Genomic DNA, 15,103 nt, shown 5'->3' with positions numbered 1-15,103 from the left:
ATCAATATGCGCAAAAATTGGCAAAAAAGTTGCTTTTCTGCTTCTGAAAAATAAACTGGTGACTTCTTCACGCTTATTCATGTTTTCTAATTTCTGAAATTGGTGACTATATGGAGGTCAACGGAGTGCCTATTTTAAAAGGTCCGCGGATTCATCAGGAACAATCAAGATAAAAATGTTAAAAGAAGACTTTTCTTTCCCACCACATTATTTTGTGTTGCTGTTGTCTGAATAACCCCACATTTGGTCAATTCTGAGATTGCAATCAGATCGGTTTTGAAATGAAAAATGCTATTTGGATTGTGGGTTTTTAAAAACCACACGTTCTCTTGAAAAAAATCTGGTTTTTCTTTTCCGTAACTAAAAAGTGTAATGTTTCCATTCCATTGCCTTTGAAAAGAAGTTTAGGATATAGAGGCACTGTTTTGCAGGCGAATACTTTAATCGAGAGGCCATAGAAACCACCTAAAAGATAAATGAAACTTTCTAACTTTGTTCGGTTCGTTCTTCCCGAAAATTGTTTTCTTGTTCGCAAGTAATGTTGCAGTTTTTCATGTACAGCTTCTGCTAAATGAAATCAGCAAAATTAATTATAAGGCAGAAAATATTTTTCAAGAGGCTTTGAAAGAAATAGAAACTTTTCGGTTTGTTTTAAAAGTTTTTATTAGCCGCGAAGCGATAGCGGCTATTATTAGAGACATCGTGGTTTTTTTAATTCGTCGTCTCCATCCATTCTTACGACCTGAGTTCTTGGCATTTATTTTTTCAATGACTCCAGTGACTTCTACTGCTTTGCAGTTAAAGTTTGTTTGCGTGACGTCATTTAGTTCAATTGCGTGACTTACCTCAGTAAAAAAAATGACTTCTGAACTCACTTATGGAACTTGAAAAATTTTATGAATATTTACTAGTTAAAGATCAATAGTGTGCATCTAAGGAATGACAAACTTATAAGCTTGAATTCTTCAGTACCAGTCTTGAGCTTTTGATTTCAAATATCGATTTTGAAAGTGCTCTTTTAGGGGCTTATTCCTTTTAGATCGTATGTGTCATAAAATTGACAGAATCTAACCCAAAAAGTCTAGTGGCCTATGAAAGGACTGGTAGTCAATCCCTCTATCTTATTTGTTTAATTGTTTCAATTCTTGGAAAGACGTAAGCTGTGTTCTATTTTCTGTTTAATTTTTTATTTCCCTTTGTTTACTTTGTTTTTTTTTTAAGGAACACATTTTGTTTCCGTTCCAAACAAATTTGATTTATCGACTTAATGGTTATTTAATGACATTTTTTCTTGGAATTGTAACAATGTATAGATATTCAAAAGGCACCCTCCACCCCGCCCCCATAAAATTTGTCCTTCTCTTTACCAGTTTTTAAAAACAACTCTTTTCCCATATGCAATAAATTTCTTAGTTTTTCTCAGTAATCAAAACGAGTCTATAAAGGCTATATTTCTTTTTTTCTCTTCGATACTAAAACAAAAATAGGAAATTTCACTGAAGAAAAGAAGTCGGTCTTGCATGTGTATCCCCGGTTTTGGGGGGAAAATGCTGGAAGAATAATAAAGTATTTTGCAGAGATCACATTTTTACATTTGGCGTGGTCACATACATTTGTACAAAGTTTAGATTGGCGTTTTTGCGTAGCTCTACAAATTACCTTCTCAATTCTATTCATATTCCCATTTAAAATCGTAACTCTATATATACGTTCTTATTCCTCTGAAGTTATTTTTGTTTTGTATATGATGCTCTTTGACCACTGACAGAATATAGGCAGGCATACAGGATTTCACTTCCCCGAGTTGAACGACTGCCATTCTAGGAGACAGTCTTTCTTCCAATGGACGGTTTTGGAACATCAAGCGAGTTTTGGGTTTTATCCATGGACATTATCCATTTCCAGGGTCGTTTATGTCAAAGTTTAATCTCTTTGTTTCTCCACTCATTGAACACGCTTGTTAGTCTCCTTTTACTTATGTTTCTGTAGCCTTATTGGATTGTTTCTCTTCGTTTTTGCCCCCAACTTAGTGAATTCATAGTATGGTCCACTCCCGTCAGCCGCAACGATAGTTGACGTAAATTCAAAACGCGAAATGAAAGCGTTAAAAAATTACAACACAGTCTGCTATCATTTTAAAGATGATAAAATCCAATCATTTTCAATTAATTTTAAACATAAATCAGCTCCTCAGTTGAAGATCAGAAAGAGCAATCAGTAAAAACAAATTGCAAAAAATAACTACATGGTGAAATAAATGTAAAGCCATCAGGTTAAAAAAGCTAGAAACAACAGACAAATAAATCACTGATTTTTTGTACGTGCTTTACACATGTAAAATATGCAACTGATGGCGTATTTACCAATTAGTTAGACTAACATCTAGTTCAAATGTTTTCTCAAAAGTTGTTTTGGAATATCGATTAATAATCTAAAATGAGAGTTTTTGATTGTGAAGTTTTTGCTCATCAATTTCTTTTGTCTTGTTCTTGGAAAAATTTCTAATTATGAACAATTGAATTCAAACAAAAGAAACTTTCCATTCAATGTGAACGTCGAAAGAAAAAGTTTGAGGTTGTTTAAAAAAAGATTAAAGTTTTTTAAAGAAAAATACAAAACTTAATTACTGAAGTTCTGTGTCTGTTATTTACCTCAGGAGGGTGGGTTCTGTAATTTGAAGATTCAACCAATTTTTGGACAACTGGAGGAAATGCGTTAATAAAGTCAAACAAGCATAATTTGAGTAGGCAGCTGCAGTGTTGGCGACGATATTATTCGTTTTTTCTCGGATTTTTTCCTGCTCTTGTTATAAGTACCTCATATGTGAGCAACTCGGCTAGCATAGCCTAAGTAACCCTTTATTAACTGAAGGACTTGATTTTGACTATTATTTGGCAACAATTTAGACAAAAAATCTTAACAATAAGACTTCTGTAGAATAGATTTGCACTGCTAGTCGAAGTAAAACCTTTTGATCAGCTCAAACATGAAGAGAATTTAAGTCTGAAGTTGCGAACTCAAAAACGAAAAGCATTTTCTCATTTTTGGCGACAATTTTTTTCCTGTTATGTTTTTGAATGTCTTTTAAAGAACTAATTCTGTTATTCAATGCCTTATCAACACATAAGATACTGGTTGTTCATACTGAGTTAGGATTACAATGTTTCTGTAGCCATTTTGTATTGCTTCTCTTTGTTTTTGCCTCCATCTTGGTGGATGCATATTAGGGTCCACTATGTAAATGCTCCGTTACTTGGGGTGCAAAACGTTCTGTGGGCCGCAGACGGAGAAGATTATCTTGGAAAATTTAAGATAGCTTAGGAAATTTAAGCGAAAATATTAATCTTGTGTTAATTACATTTTTTGATTAAAATTAGAATGAAAGGATAAGGGCTAAGTAAATTGGGATTTTTAGGTGGCTTCTCAGCCAATACTGATCTTGATAAGACTTTGTCTCAACTGAACTGCTTCAGAAACTGTGATCAAATTTAGATTTCTCAGCTCAAATCAGAGGTTTCTTGCTTATTTGTGATCAACTTGTTATAACTGTGATTTGCGGGAATTTTGTTTGCTTGTGACAAAACGGATATTTCTCGGACATGTTTATATCTTATTAATAGCCGCGTCCTCAATTCTAGGCGGGTATTATAGCGCTCCTAATTTTTTTACGATTCAAAGAATTTGAATTGTATTGGGGCGCTGTCTTTTTTAAGATCTGTTCACACATTTTCATGATTTTTGAAGTCAAATTCGAGTAGTGATTTTGGTCACGCCGAAACAGGAAGTGGAGCGAAAAAGCGAGTGGTTTTGCGGCGTGAAATTTTTTCGCTCTAATTTTAAAGTAGAGTGAGAAAATGGTGTTGGAACAAAAATTCGCTTTCTCGCTAGTGCTTTTTTGTTCACATGCGGCAATTTCACTTTGATTTTTACTGTTTCGATTTCTTTGGATCGGGTTTTTTCTAAATGGTTTTCCCAATTCATTAATGGTTCATTCTAGGCCTAGTTTTTTGTGTGAATCATTTTTTTTCTCGCTAGTGTTTTGTTCACATGCGGCATTTTGACACCGATTTTTTGTTTTTTTTAAATTTTTTTATGTGATTTTTTTTAGAAATGGTTTTTCCAATTCACTCATAGTCCGTTATAAGTCGTTTATTGTTTAGTCAATGAAAATTCTTTGAATTGTACGTCAGGACTTGTCCTGCTATGTTTTTTTTACTTCGTCTAACAGATTTTTGTTTCGTCTTACCGTGACTTCTTGGAATTGACTTTTTCAATGACTTACCTCACTCAAAAAATGACTTCTGAGCTCACTTATGAAACTTTAAATTTTATGAACATTTACTTATTAAAGGTCAATAGTGTGCATCTAAGTAGTGCCAAACATATGCCCTAATTCTTGAATATTAGAGTGTTGAGATTTTGATTTGAAATATTAATTTTGGTATCTTTTCCGTTTGTGCCCCCCCCCCCATATATTGCACGTGCATCTGGGGGATGCAAATAATATGCGCCCACTAAGCTGAGGGGACACAAACGGAAAAGATCCTAATTTTGAAAAGCCCTATTTGGGCTTTCTCCTTATAGAGCTTATGTGTCTCATAAAAATGACAGTCCGAAGCTAACCCAAAAAGTCTAGTGGTCTACTAAAGGACTGGTTGTCGATCTGTCTATTTTATTTCTATAGTTGTTTCAATTCATGTAACGCCACAAGCGTCTAGCGCGGCTATTTTCCGGCAATCTGCCGGCTATGTTTTTCTTTTCCGGGGTATATATATATATATATATATATATATATATATATATATATATATATATATATATATATGACTCTTGAATTTTCTAATTTTTAGAGTTTCCTTTCATTTTTTTGTTAGTGAAGTCTGTTTTGATGTCTCTGATGTAATTATCTTGTAGGCCTAAGTAATCGAATTTTACCTGCATCAAAACCCGACATAAACGAATCAAGAATTGGGTCGATTTGCGCATTGGGTCTTCCTAGAGGGGGCTCTATGTGGAGAGCGTGAAAAGGCAACTATAGGAGCTACCATGCATTGGATTTGCTGAAACTCAGGGCAGGCACTGGACTGGTGACTTCAATCAGCAACTCAACCGCAACCTCTAGTTGATAGTGACGATTAGGATGCACGGAGCACCACAGCAACAGTGGGTGCGCGGGCAACAAGAGAAGTGGCAACACAAACGAAGATGGAAGTGCGAGAATCACCATTTAGCCTAGTGTTCCTTTATCATCTTCTGGACTTCGATATGCCAGGGCAACAGAAGATGAGGTGGGCTCTGCGACACTTGACGCAGGAACAAAAAACAATCATCGGAGATCAACAAGCTCAATCGAGGTCGCGGGTTATGCCACCGTCGTGGCCAGGAGGGCCGATACAGTTGGGGATACTAAGAAACTATTGGCGCAAAATGTGGTCAGGCTGAAAAAAAGATGTGCGAATACTCAGATCAAGGACTCACTGAACTTTTTATTAGTTCTAATTCTCAAGAAATACTTAACGTTTCATTTTAATATTGTAATCTTTTAACTTTGTTCGGGAGAAGAAAAATGATAGTACCAAAGTAAAGTTCCCGGTCAAGTAATTTCGTGTTTTCAATTTTTAGCGGTAAATCTTTATGTCAAAGCAAATTTGTATTTAGTTTACCTGCCGCCACAAGTTGACCTGGTACCTTTTTAGGGGATGGAATTTTTCTAATGTGAGGTTTTATGGTGCTTGGGATTAACAAACTGGATTTTGTCGTTTCATCATCAGTTGATCATTAACTTAGCAAGAACTCTCAATATATGTCTGTTTTCAGACCAGTGACGACGATCTGGCTATACAGCCAAACTGAAATTTCAGTCCATTTGGGAAAGAAACACGTATTTCGATTTCCTAATTTTTGTGGCAAACACCGAAAATACATGCCATCAAAATGCAACATTATCACTCGAAATAAAAAGCTTGAGAATTCGAAAATAAGTTCTGCCGATAATGGGGAGGCAAAATTTATTTTAATAGAATAAAAATTCGTGAAATTATCAAGCTTTCAGAATTTGATCATGATAAGTAATGGCTATTGTGAATTTGTCGCAACTCTACATATTCACGAACCTTAATAAAACTTAGATTTCTCTGCTCAATGTTACTAAATAAATTGTGCACTAATAATGAAACAGGCCATATTCAGGACCCCTGGTAATCGCACTGGAAGTAACGGAAAAGGTCTTTTCGGAAAAAGTAAGCAAAGGAAAGTTAACGAAGGTAACGGAAAAGATCCTGCAGATCGCCCTTCTAGTTCTTTGTAAATATATTTTTTTTAAGGTTGCTGTCGTCAATTTTGTGTAAAAGGGTTGTTTCGAAGTTTTGAAATGTGCTACCTCTTAGATATTGCAGCTTCGATAAGATTAAATAAGAGTTGAGTGATAGTTCTCGCTTTCGATTTGGAAAGAGAGCGAAGAACTTATCAGTGAAATTCACATTTGGAGTCGAATTTTTAAACCGGAAAAATGTTTAAATTTAGTTCAGAACATTGGTGGTACCAATGTATATTTCCTGATCTATTTGTATTCGAGTTTATGTAGTTTTGGGTTTTCAATTTTTAGCGGTAAATCTTTATATCAAAGCAAATTTGTTTATAGTTGACCTCGCCCCAAGTTGACCTGGTACCCTTTCAGGGGATGAACTTTTTGTAAATTGAGGTTTCATGGAGCTTCGGAGTGGCAAACTGGATTTTGTCGTTTCATCATCAGTTGATCATAAATTTAGCAAAAACTTGTTTTCACTTCAATGACGATGACCCGGCTCTACTGCAAAGCTTATATTTCAGGGCGTTTGAGAAACGCGTTTTACGGTTTCCTAATTTTTGGACAAGCACAGGAAACCCGTGCCATCAAATTTTAACAGTAACTCTGTCGAAATGAAGAAGCTGGCGGATTTGAAAAATAAAGTTATGCCGAAGTTATTTGTTTTAATAGAATAAAAATTCGTGAAATTATGAAGTTCCTGCTGCTGTTTAAGTAAAAACAGATTTGAGGAATGGACAGTCAAATAATTTTACAACTATTTTGGTCGGTTGCACCCATGAAATGAAGCTAGGATTGACTGAAAAGTTTTTAATGTTAGTAACCAGATGAAGCCGGCAAGTATTGAAATTAAATTTTCAAAATTTCAGAATTTCATTTAAAATATACCAAAATATTTTAGATCCAAAATCGACTTAGAGGTAAGAGGGAAGGGGAAACAGTCATAGACACACGAAGTTACTTTTGCGAAAGTTCTGTTATACTAAATTTGCGACCGGGTAGATCAATCCACTTTCGGTTTTTTTGAAGGCACGATGGGTTACTTGAATACGTTGAATACTCCCGAGCCAAAACTATCACAAGCGAAATTATTTGGCCAAAAATTCAAATAATTGAACGGGAGAGACGATGTTATTGTAACAGTCTTTTAAATGTCTTTCAAAATAGTCAGGTTGCTGAAAAGTTGAGAAGCTAAGTCCGTTTGATCAAACAGGGTTTTTCTACATGTATTTTGTCGCTGAACCAGAAATTAATTGACCAAGTTAAGTTTTCTTTAGAGTCGTTTTTTTTAAAATTTTGTACTGGTTTAGGCATGGTTGAATTTGGAAAATACTCGAACGATATATACGAGCTGCAGGCCAGCAGATGGGAATGGAAACGGTTGAAGCCCAGACCACCCAGAAATGCCCCTCCCCCCTGTGCCCGACTGGGCCACAGTTTCAATATTCACAACCAAAAGTGCTTCCTCTTTGGAGGTCTATCCAATGAGAGTGAAGATCCGAAGAACAACATTCCCAGGTACACTGTCTGTTCAGTTTGATGAATTTGAATCTAAGCGTATTTTGAATATACCAAAAATAAATCACCTGTTAACAAATGCACGAGGACATGAGAAAGATTAGCATGCTTGGTCTCACATAATTGGTCTGAGAACACCTTTCGGTACAAATAAACTTAATGATGTGTAAATGTTGGAGAATAAATTTATAAAGAGATAAAAAGAAATTTATAAAGTTTGGAAGTTAACCATGTTTACATATCAAAGTTTAGAACATATCAAAGTTTAGAACCCGCACGAGGTTTTAGAAACAAAAGCTAAGCAGAGATGCTTCGAATTTTGTCTGTCTCTTTGATCACTTGCTTTACGAACAAGTAATATTTTCAACCGGTAGGCGTAATGTAAACAACAGTAACTATTAGTTTCCTCCATCTTTTGCGAAGTAACATTGCGAATTAAATTTACAATAAGGTATCCACTATAAGTTTTAACATTCAAAATAGCATAGGAGATTGAACTGAACTGAATGCTTGCATGTTGCTAGGTATCTGAACGATCTGTACGTGTTGGAACTGAGGCCCAATTCTGGCGCGTCGTCGTGGGAGTTGCCCTACGTGACCGGACAGCCACCCCCGGCCAGAGAATCTCACTCTGGAGTCATCCACTATGACGAAGAGGGTAACAGTAGCAAACTCATCATCTACGGGGGTATGAGTGGAGTCAGACTGGGCGACTTGTGGGTTCTTGATATAGGTGAGCATATATAATTCCGTTCAATCCAACTCGACTTGGTTTTTTTCCGCTTGTGTGTCATTCATCTTTTAATGTTCACTGTTCGTTTGCGCATGGAGCACAACATCCTTAATAGAAACTCGAGTGCTGGTATTGGCTAGGGAAGAGAGGTAGAACATTTTGATGCGTACGATGCATTGCAATTATATTAGTCCCGTGGTCTTTTTTATTGCGATTTTTCGCTTGCAGTCACCCCCTCTCACTCCCGCCAACACACCCCCCGTCTACCCTCCACCTGGCGATTTGTAACCCGCTTTCGTCCAGCCCTCCCAACCCTACGCCCCACCCCCATGAAAAAAACGTTTGTACCCCCAAACGATTTCTGTAACACTGAGAAAGCGACTACGACGAAATGTGATAGAGGTGTTTTTGATTGTGACAATTTCAGACAATTACGTGTGGAGTCGTCCTAACACGGAGGGTGTGTGTCCGTGGCCTAGAAGTCTGCATTCTGCCACTATGATTGGAGACTTCATGTATGTGTTTGGAGGGTGGGTGCCTCTCTACGTGGATGAGCACAAAGATCCCTCACAGCAGGAGAAAGAATGGAAATGCACCAACAGTCTGGCTAGACTCCACATGCGTAAGTGCCAGAAGTCCGTTTTTGCTTCTAGGTGTTGGCGAAATTCTGCATCTTTCAGTGCGCAAACGCACGGAAGAAACTGCATCAGTGTCTGCTTTTTGGAGCGCTCTTTTCAATACGAAATTTTTTGAGCTTATTTACAGCAATGACAATAATTTTTTAGGCAATAAATTTAGCGCGCTATTAATTTTTTAGGCAGATTTTGTAGCAGTTATTCGAGTGCTCCTGGTAATTTTAAATGTAATTTCTCCGTATTACCGATTTAATATAAGCTACAGTCCTTTCCTCGACTTGATTTGTATAATCTAATTCGCTATCAATCATAGTTGCAAACCCGTCGGCATAATTGTGCTCTATCTGGAGTTAGCTTGTCCTAAAAGAAACGAGTTTTCAGCCCTGCGTAGCCACAAAATGCAGCTGTTTTGTGCCACTCTTTTTTTACAGCCCGAGGGGAGTGTTAGTTTTTAATGTTCTTTTTTACCGGAAGTACTTTTTGTTGGTCGGCATTTTGACCAAAAGCGAATGAAGCAGTCGTTGTCAGCAAATTTTTGATGAAAGAGAAACTTTGTGTTCATACGCTGCGCTTGTTAAACGTTAAGCGTATTTACATTTTTTGGATTGTAGCCCAATCATTTCGCCGATTCTGGTCGCTATTTTGTCCGTTTGTAATAATACCTGGAAATCCAAAAATTTAACCAAAAAGGTTAAGTTTTTATAAAAGGAAAAATGTTTAGTTTCATTTTTTGAAAACTTAGACTTTTATTTTGAAAATACAGTAACTTTTAGTTGTTATCTGAGGCTTTACAAGCCCGAAACGTAGTGTAAAAACTGATTTCCTGGTTTACGCGAAGGCTATAGGAAACAATTTTCCTAGAGAACGAGGGAAAGATCATATTGGAAAACTTCATTAATCTTTTTGCTGATTTTTCTGACCTTATGAATAAGCTGTTTTGTTCAGTTTAGGGGCTCTTTTTTGTGGGGTAATTGATTCTACGGAGGCAGAATTTGTTCTTTATATATTTTTTAATTGCTCTCGAACGAAGTTTGAAGCAATTATATTAGTCCGGTCGCATTTTTGTGCAATTTTTCGCTTGACCGATTTTTAGTCTGACCAATTTGACTTCTGGTCCTCAAAAACGGGTAGCGGGCATTAAGTGCTCTTAGAGCCTTCCAGCTCACTAGTCTCCAAGTATGCGATTCACAGAAACTATTTGGAGGCTTATACTTATGGTGTGAACAGCGGTCCTTAGAGGTTGACCCACCCCTTCCCTCAAATTAGGTCACTTGCGTAATTTCAAAACGCATAGTACATTTGAGAACTGATTTAATAGAAAAATCACCGAGTTCGCACAATATCGGATACGTGTTCGCACAATACAAGTTCAGAAAAAATTTAAAAGCTGTCTTTTTAATTTTTTTTCTATTGGCATTTCGGTGTTTCAACTGATATGCTAATTTAAGCTCTGAATTTGCTTACACTTGACTGCTTTTTTAAGTTAGCTAAAACATGTGAAGAAGGCACTGTTTGTTCTATAAGGTTAATTCAAAAATACGACAAGAACAAACATTACCACTTGAAAGAAAAAAATTTTTCTACCATTTTTGTCATAGACTTACATGCGCTTTAGTCTTTGCGCTGTCGGGTTGCTCTCATATTGATTACAAATTTTGCTTTCCTCATATCCAATTTAACGGAAGTATTGTAGGAGTCTTTCGAAAGTGATCACTCCAATTTAGAAAAATTAATGAAGTTAAATTTTCTTTATTACCGCAAAATCATTCTCAAAACCATACCTTACATGTAATTAGGAGTTCAATTTGACTGTTAGTTGAATTTAGCACCTATGGTAACTTTGTAACAACATCAAAAATAATTTGCGAAAAAAACAAAGAGAAAGTTCCGTTTTTCGCTGCTCGATTCTTCTCAACTGATAATTTGTTTTACTTCAAAATGTACTTTCTCCAATTGATGTGAAATTGAACTGAAACGTGAAATATTCATAGAATTGAACCAACCAACGTTGAGAAGAATAAATAATCTGTTTGATATGCTTTAAATTGTACAAAATTCAGATTTCATTGAAAATGGAACAGCTGAAATAAAAAAACTTGGAATTAACTTCTTGCTTAATACTGACAACTTGACATATTAATTGAATCCATTTTTTCGTTAAATTAAAATTTTCAACTTGCGTTTTTTAACTTGAACTTTCTGTCGTAATCTTTATATTGTAAAACCTAACGCAATTGGTTTTTAAATAGCCGCACAGCGATAGCTGGGGCTATTATTGGCCTTCTCTTGGTTTTTTCTTCAAGATTTTTGTTACGACCATATGACGTCACAACCAGTTCAAATCTGCTTTTTGTTCATTCGTTCATGCAATTTCAACTGAAGTGCGCGTGTGAGGTCATTTTTTGCTCTTTGTGGAGCGAGGTTTTTTTGTTCATTCGCGTGATTAAATTTTTGGTGAGACGTGACTTACCTCACTCTCAAAAATGATTTCCTCACTTTAAAATTGACTTTTATTTACTTTGGTTCACTGAGGTAAGGTCAAGTGAATGTCTGTCACTCTAAATGAAGGTTATTTGAGAGCAGCTAATAGAGGCAGCAATAACTTATACTGATTCTGAATCAAAATATATTATTCTCAGCCGTCAATGAAAAGACTATTTTTTGGTCTGTCTTTTGTTTTTTTTTGAGACTGTAGATCTACGAAGCTATTGCGGCTATTTTCTGGCAATCTGCCATCTGTGTTTTTTCAGTTGGTAAAATTATTAATAGCCGCCCTCATCTTCTCAGCCGGCTATAATAGCGCTCTTGTTTTTTACAATTCAAAGAATTTGAATTGTATTGGGGCGCTGTCTTTTTTTAAGATCTGTTCACACATTTTTATGATTTTTGAAGTGAAATTGGAGTGGTGATTTTGGTCACGCCGAAACAGGAAGTGGAGCGAAAAAGCGAGTGGTTTTGCGGCGTGAAATTTTTGCGCTCCAAATTTAAAGTAGAGTGAGCAAACGCTGCTTGAACAAAAATTCGCTTTCTCGCTAGTGGTTTTTTGTTCACATGCGGCAATTTCACGTTGATTTTTACTGTTTTTTATAGATTTTTATTGGATCGGATTTTTTTTCTGAATGGCTTTCCCAGTCCATTCATAGTCCTTTCCAGGTCTAGTTTTCTGTTTAGTCAATGAAAAAAATTCTTTGAATTGTACGTCAGGACTTGTGTTGCTATGTTTTTTTTACTTCGTCGAACAAATGTTTCGCTTTACCTCATTTTGCCGCTTTTTCAACATTGCGTGAAATCTTTTTGACTTCTCTAGGCTAGTTTCTCTCTTCTCTCATTCTGCTAAGTGATTTTGAACATCAGTTGCTCAGCAAAGCAATTCAAAATGAACAGAGTCAGTATAAAAATTGAAGTCAGAAATAGAAACGGGATAAACCCATAAAGCCAAATTTTAGATGCCCGCTATTTGAACGTCGTTCCTATAAGTATCAGTTACCTCTCTCTAATGCTTATTGGTATTGATTGTAGCCCCTTTAGCCTCTCTCTAAGAAACAGAAGTATGTTCAACTACGAAATGCCATTGTAATATACCTTTGTCGGGTTATATTATTATGTTAAATTTGTTGAAGTAATGTTTCTCGCTAATTTAATTTACTACTTAGTAGCTTAGCTTTTGTCGCTTAAATTGTTACTTTCGCATAACTAATTGTTCAGGGCCTCAGTGGTTTCAATGTTGCTTCGGAGCAGGGCCGACAGCTATAAGTTTTGTCACTAGAGAAAAAGATTCCGATCTAAGACTGAATTACTTGTCTACTGATTTTCAACTTGACAATCTTGGTTGTGTCGCTTAGATTAATACTTTTTAAGACCTGAGGGCGGTATTTACATTTGAGTAATCACTTATACAAATACATCAAGGTTAACTCAAGATAAATAGAACTTCTGGCGCGTGCTGGCACGTGCCGGGCAAATAAGATGAACATAGTAAAGTTTACATTGTAAATATAAATACAGGCTAGCATTGTCACATTCCTCTATTATGGGTAAATCAAATAACAAAAGATAGTTAAATGGTTTTTAAGACAAATATACTTGAGAAAGTTTACAGGATGTTAATAAAGTAAATATACATTTTCTCATCTTAATAAGGCAGAAAAATGAAGTCTATATATGGCCTTGAGATTATAGCAAATATAGCACTAAATAAGGCGATCAGTAAAATTGGGGAAAAGATATATCGATTACTATATAAAACGTACTTTAGGACGTTACAGCCACCAAAATAAATCGGACTTAAAAAATGTTTTTGTACAAAAATCTTTTTTATTTCAATATCTATTCTTTCAATCCCCAATCATGCTTATTGGAATCAACGGCGGCTATTTTCCGGCAATCTGCCGGGTATGTTATCAAAATGAGGATTGCGAATTGTTCTTTAAAAATAAAAAGTTGCACGGAAAATGCTTCAGTTGCAGGCGAAACTTTTGACCACCTTTAGACGTATGTTGGAACATTCTGTGCTACGCAGTGTTGCGCGAGCCGTCTTATTTGGAATGTAGTGAAAATTGCGGTTTTATCAAGACCTGAGAATAAAGCAACCCTAGCAATTGATGACAGGGCGTTTATGAGGGCCTAAGTACGCCTTTTTTAATATTATTTTTCGTCCGATCGCGTTTTGGTATCCACGACGTTATGAAACTACGTTAAGTTTTTTCAGCATGATGTTCGGAATTTTAAAATGCTCTATAAATGGGCAAGGATGATGACTATTAAGTTGTCTCTGCAAAAAAAGCCTTTCGGCGTTTATAACTTTTTGTGTGTATAATCCAATTAGCACTCTTTTTTTACTGTCAAACTGATAGGGCTAATCAAATCATCGCTCAATTTGTTTGTTTGGGGTTTTTGTCTAACATGATATAGTGAACTGGTGATGTTGACCGGGACGTGCCAACTATTCAAATCTTTATTTATCATAAACTTCGAAGAATTGAAGGTGTTAAAACAGTTGAAAGCGAAATCCTTATATTGACTCATTTATTATTAGGATCTATGCGATGGGAGAGTTTGTCTTTGGAGAGTGTAGAGGATGCAGTGCCTAGAGCCAGGGCAGGGCATTGTGCGGTAGGTGTGAACAGCCGACTGTATGTTTGGAGTGGCAGAGATGGATACAGGAAGGCTTGGAACAACCAGGTACCTGTCGTACCACGTACATTTGCTATTTGATTGCGGTCATCGTTCAGATTAATGTCAGGAATTCATTGATATTTTACATTTAGCGACGTAACATCGGCGACATGAAATGCGGAACAGATCTTCAATAGACTATGATACTCTAAACATTGTTCCTTTGAGAATTCTGTGAAATAGTCAGTTTGTTGCGGTGCCGGGACGCGCAATCTTTCATGCTAGAAACACAGTTTTATTGGTCTTTTGAAATACTTTGAGAAATAGACCTGAAAATGACCAATTTACTTCAGGTGTGTTGCAAAGATCTGTGGTATTTGGAAACCGACCGACCAGCTGCTCCTGGAAAAGTGCACTTGGTCAGAGCCAGTACAACCAGCCTCGAAATCAGCTGGAGTGCCGTGCCAACAGCAGACGCGTATATCCTTCAGATCCAGAAGTACGAGCCACCGACTCCCGTTGGAGCTCAGAGTGCCCAGATTGGGACTCCGCAAGGACCCCAACAGCAGTTTGGATCACCTGTTATGGAGGATGCACGTTTGAGTAGTAAACAGAGGGTGGCACTGTCAGCGCTATACTCTAATGGTTACTATTTTTTCACTTACAATTTAATTACTTTTGTTTATAATTCAAGAAACCCCCCTCCCGTGAACTAAATACTTGTTTTCGCATATAATGGTGTATGAAAAACATTTTTCAATGGATAACACGTGGAATAGCCATTAAAGTTAATATCTA

At 36.4% G+C, this 15,103-nt stretch overlaps 2 protein-coding genes across 5 annotated transcripts in view; both read left to right on the top strand.

Annotated features, from left to right (window-relative positions):
* Positions 1 to 15,103, top strand: part of LOC142353237 (glycine receptor subunit alpha-2-like) — a 391,226-nt gene that overhangs the window by 150,851 nt on the left and 225,272 nt on the right. The gene's annotated exons all lie outside the window — the stretch shown is intronic.
* The window catches only part of LOC142353236 (host cell factor-like), a 51,690-nt gene that overhangs the window by 13,707 nt on the left and 22,880 nt on the right, over positions 1 to 15,103 (top strand). For both annotated transcript variants that reach the window (XM_075405467.1, XM_075405466.1), the window contains exons 3-7: positions 7,615 to 7,822; positions 8,347 to 8,555; positions 8,983 to 9,177; positions 14,226 to 14,371; positions 14,659 to 14,950. In XM_075405467.1, coding sequence (XP_075261582.1) covers positions 7,615 to 7,822; positions 8,347 to 8,555; positions 8,983 to 9,177; positions 14,226 to 14,371; positions 14,659 to 14,950 — 1,050 coding nt within the window. The remainder of the gene's footprint in view (positions 1 to 7,614; positions 7,823 to 8,346; positions 8,556 to 8,982; positions 9,178 to 14,225; positions 14,372 to 14,658; positions 14,951 to 15,103) is intronic.

The sequence above is a fragment of the Convolutriloba macropyga genome, chromosome 14 (genome assembly GCF_964194025.1).
Source record: "Convolutriloba macropyga chromosome 14, txConMacr16.3, whole genome shotgun sequence".
In the NCBI taxonomy this organism is placed as follows: domain Eukaryota; kingdom Metazoa; phylum Xenacoelomorpha; order Acoela; family Convolutidae; genus Convolutriloba; species Convolutriloba macropyga.
The sequence above is the reverse complement of the archived record's forward strand: the minus strand, read 5'-3'. Positions and strand labels throughout refer to the sequence as shown.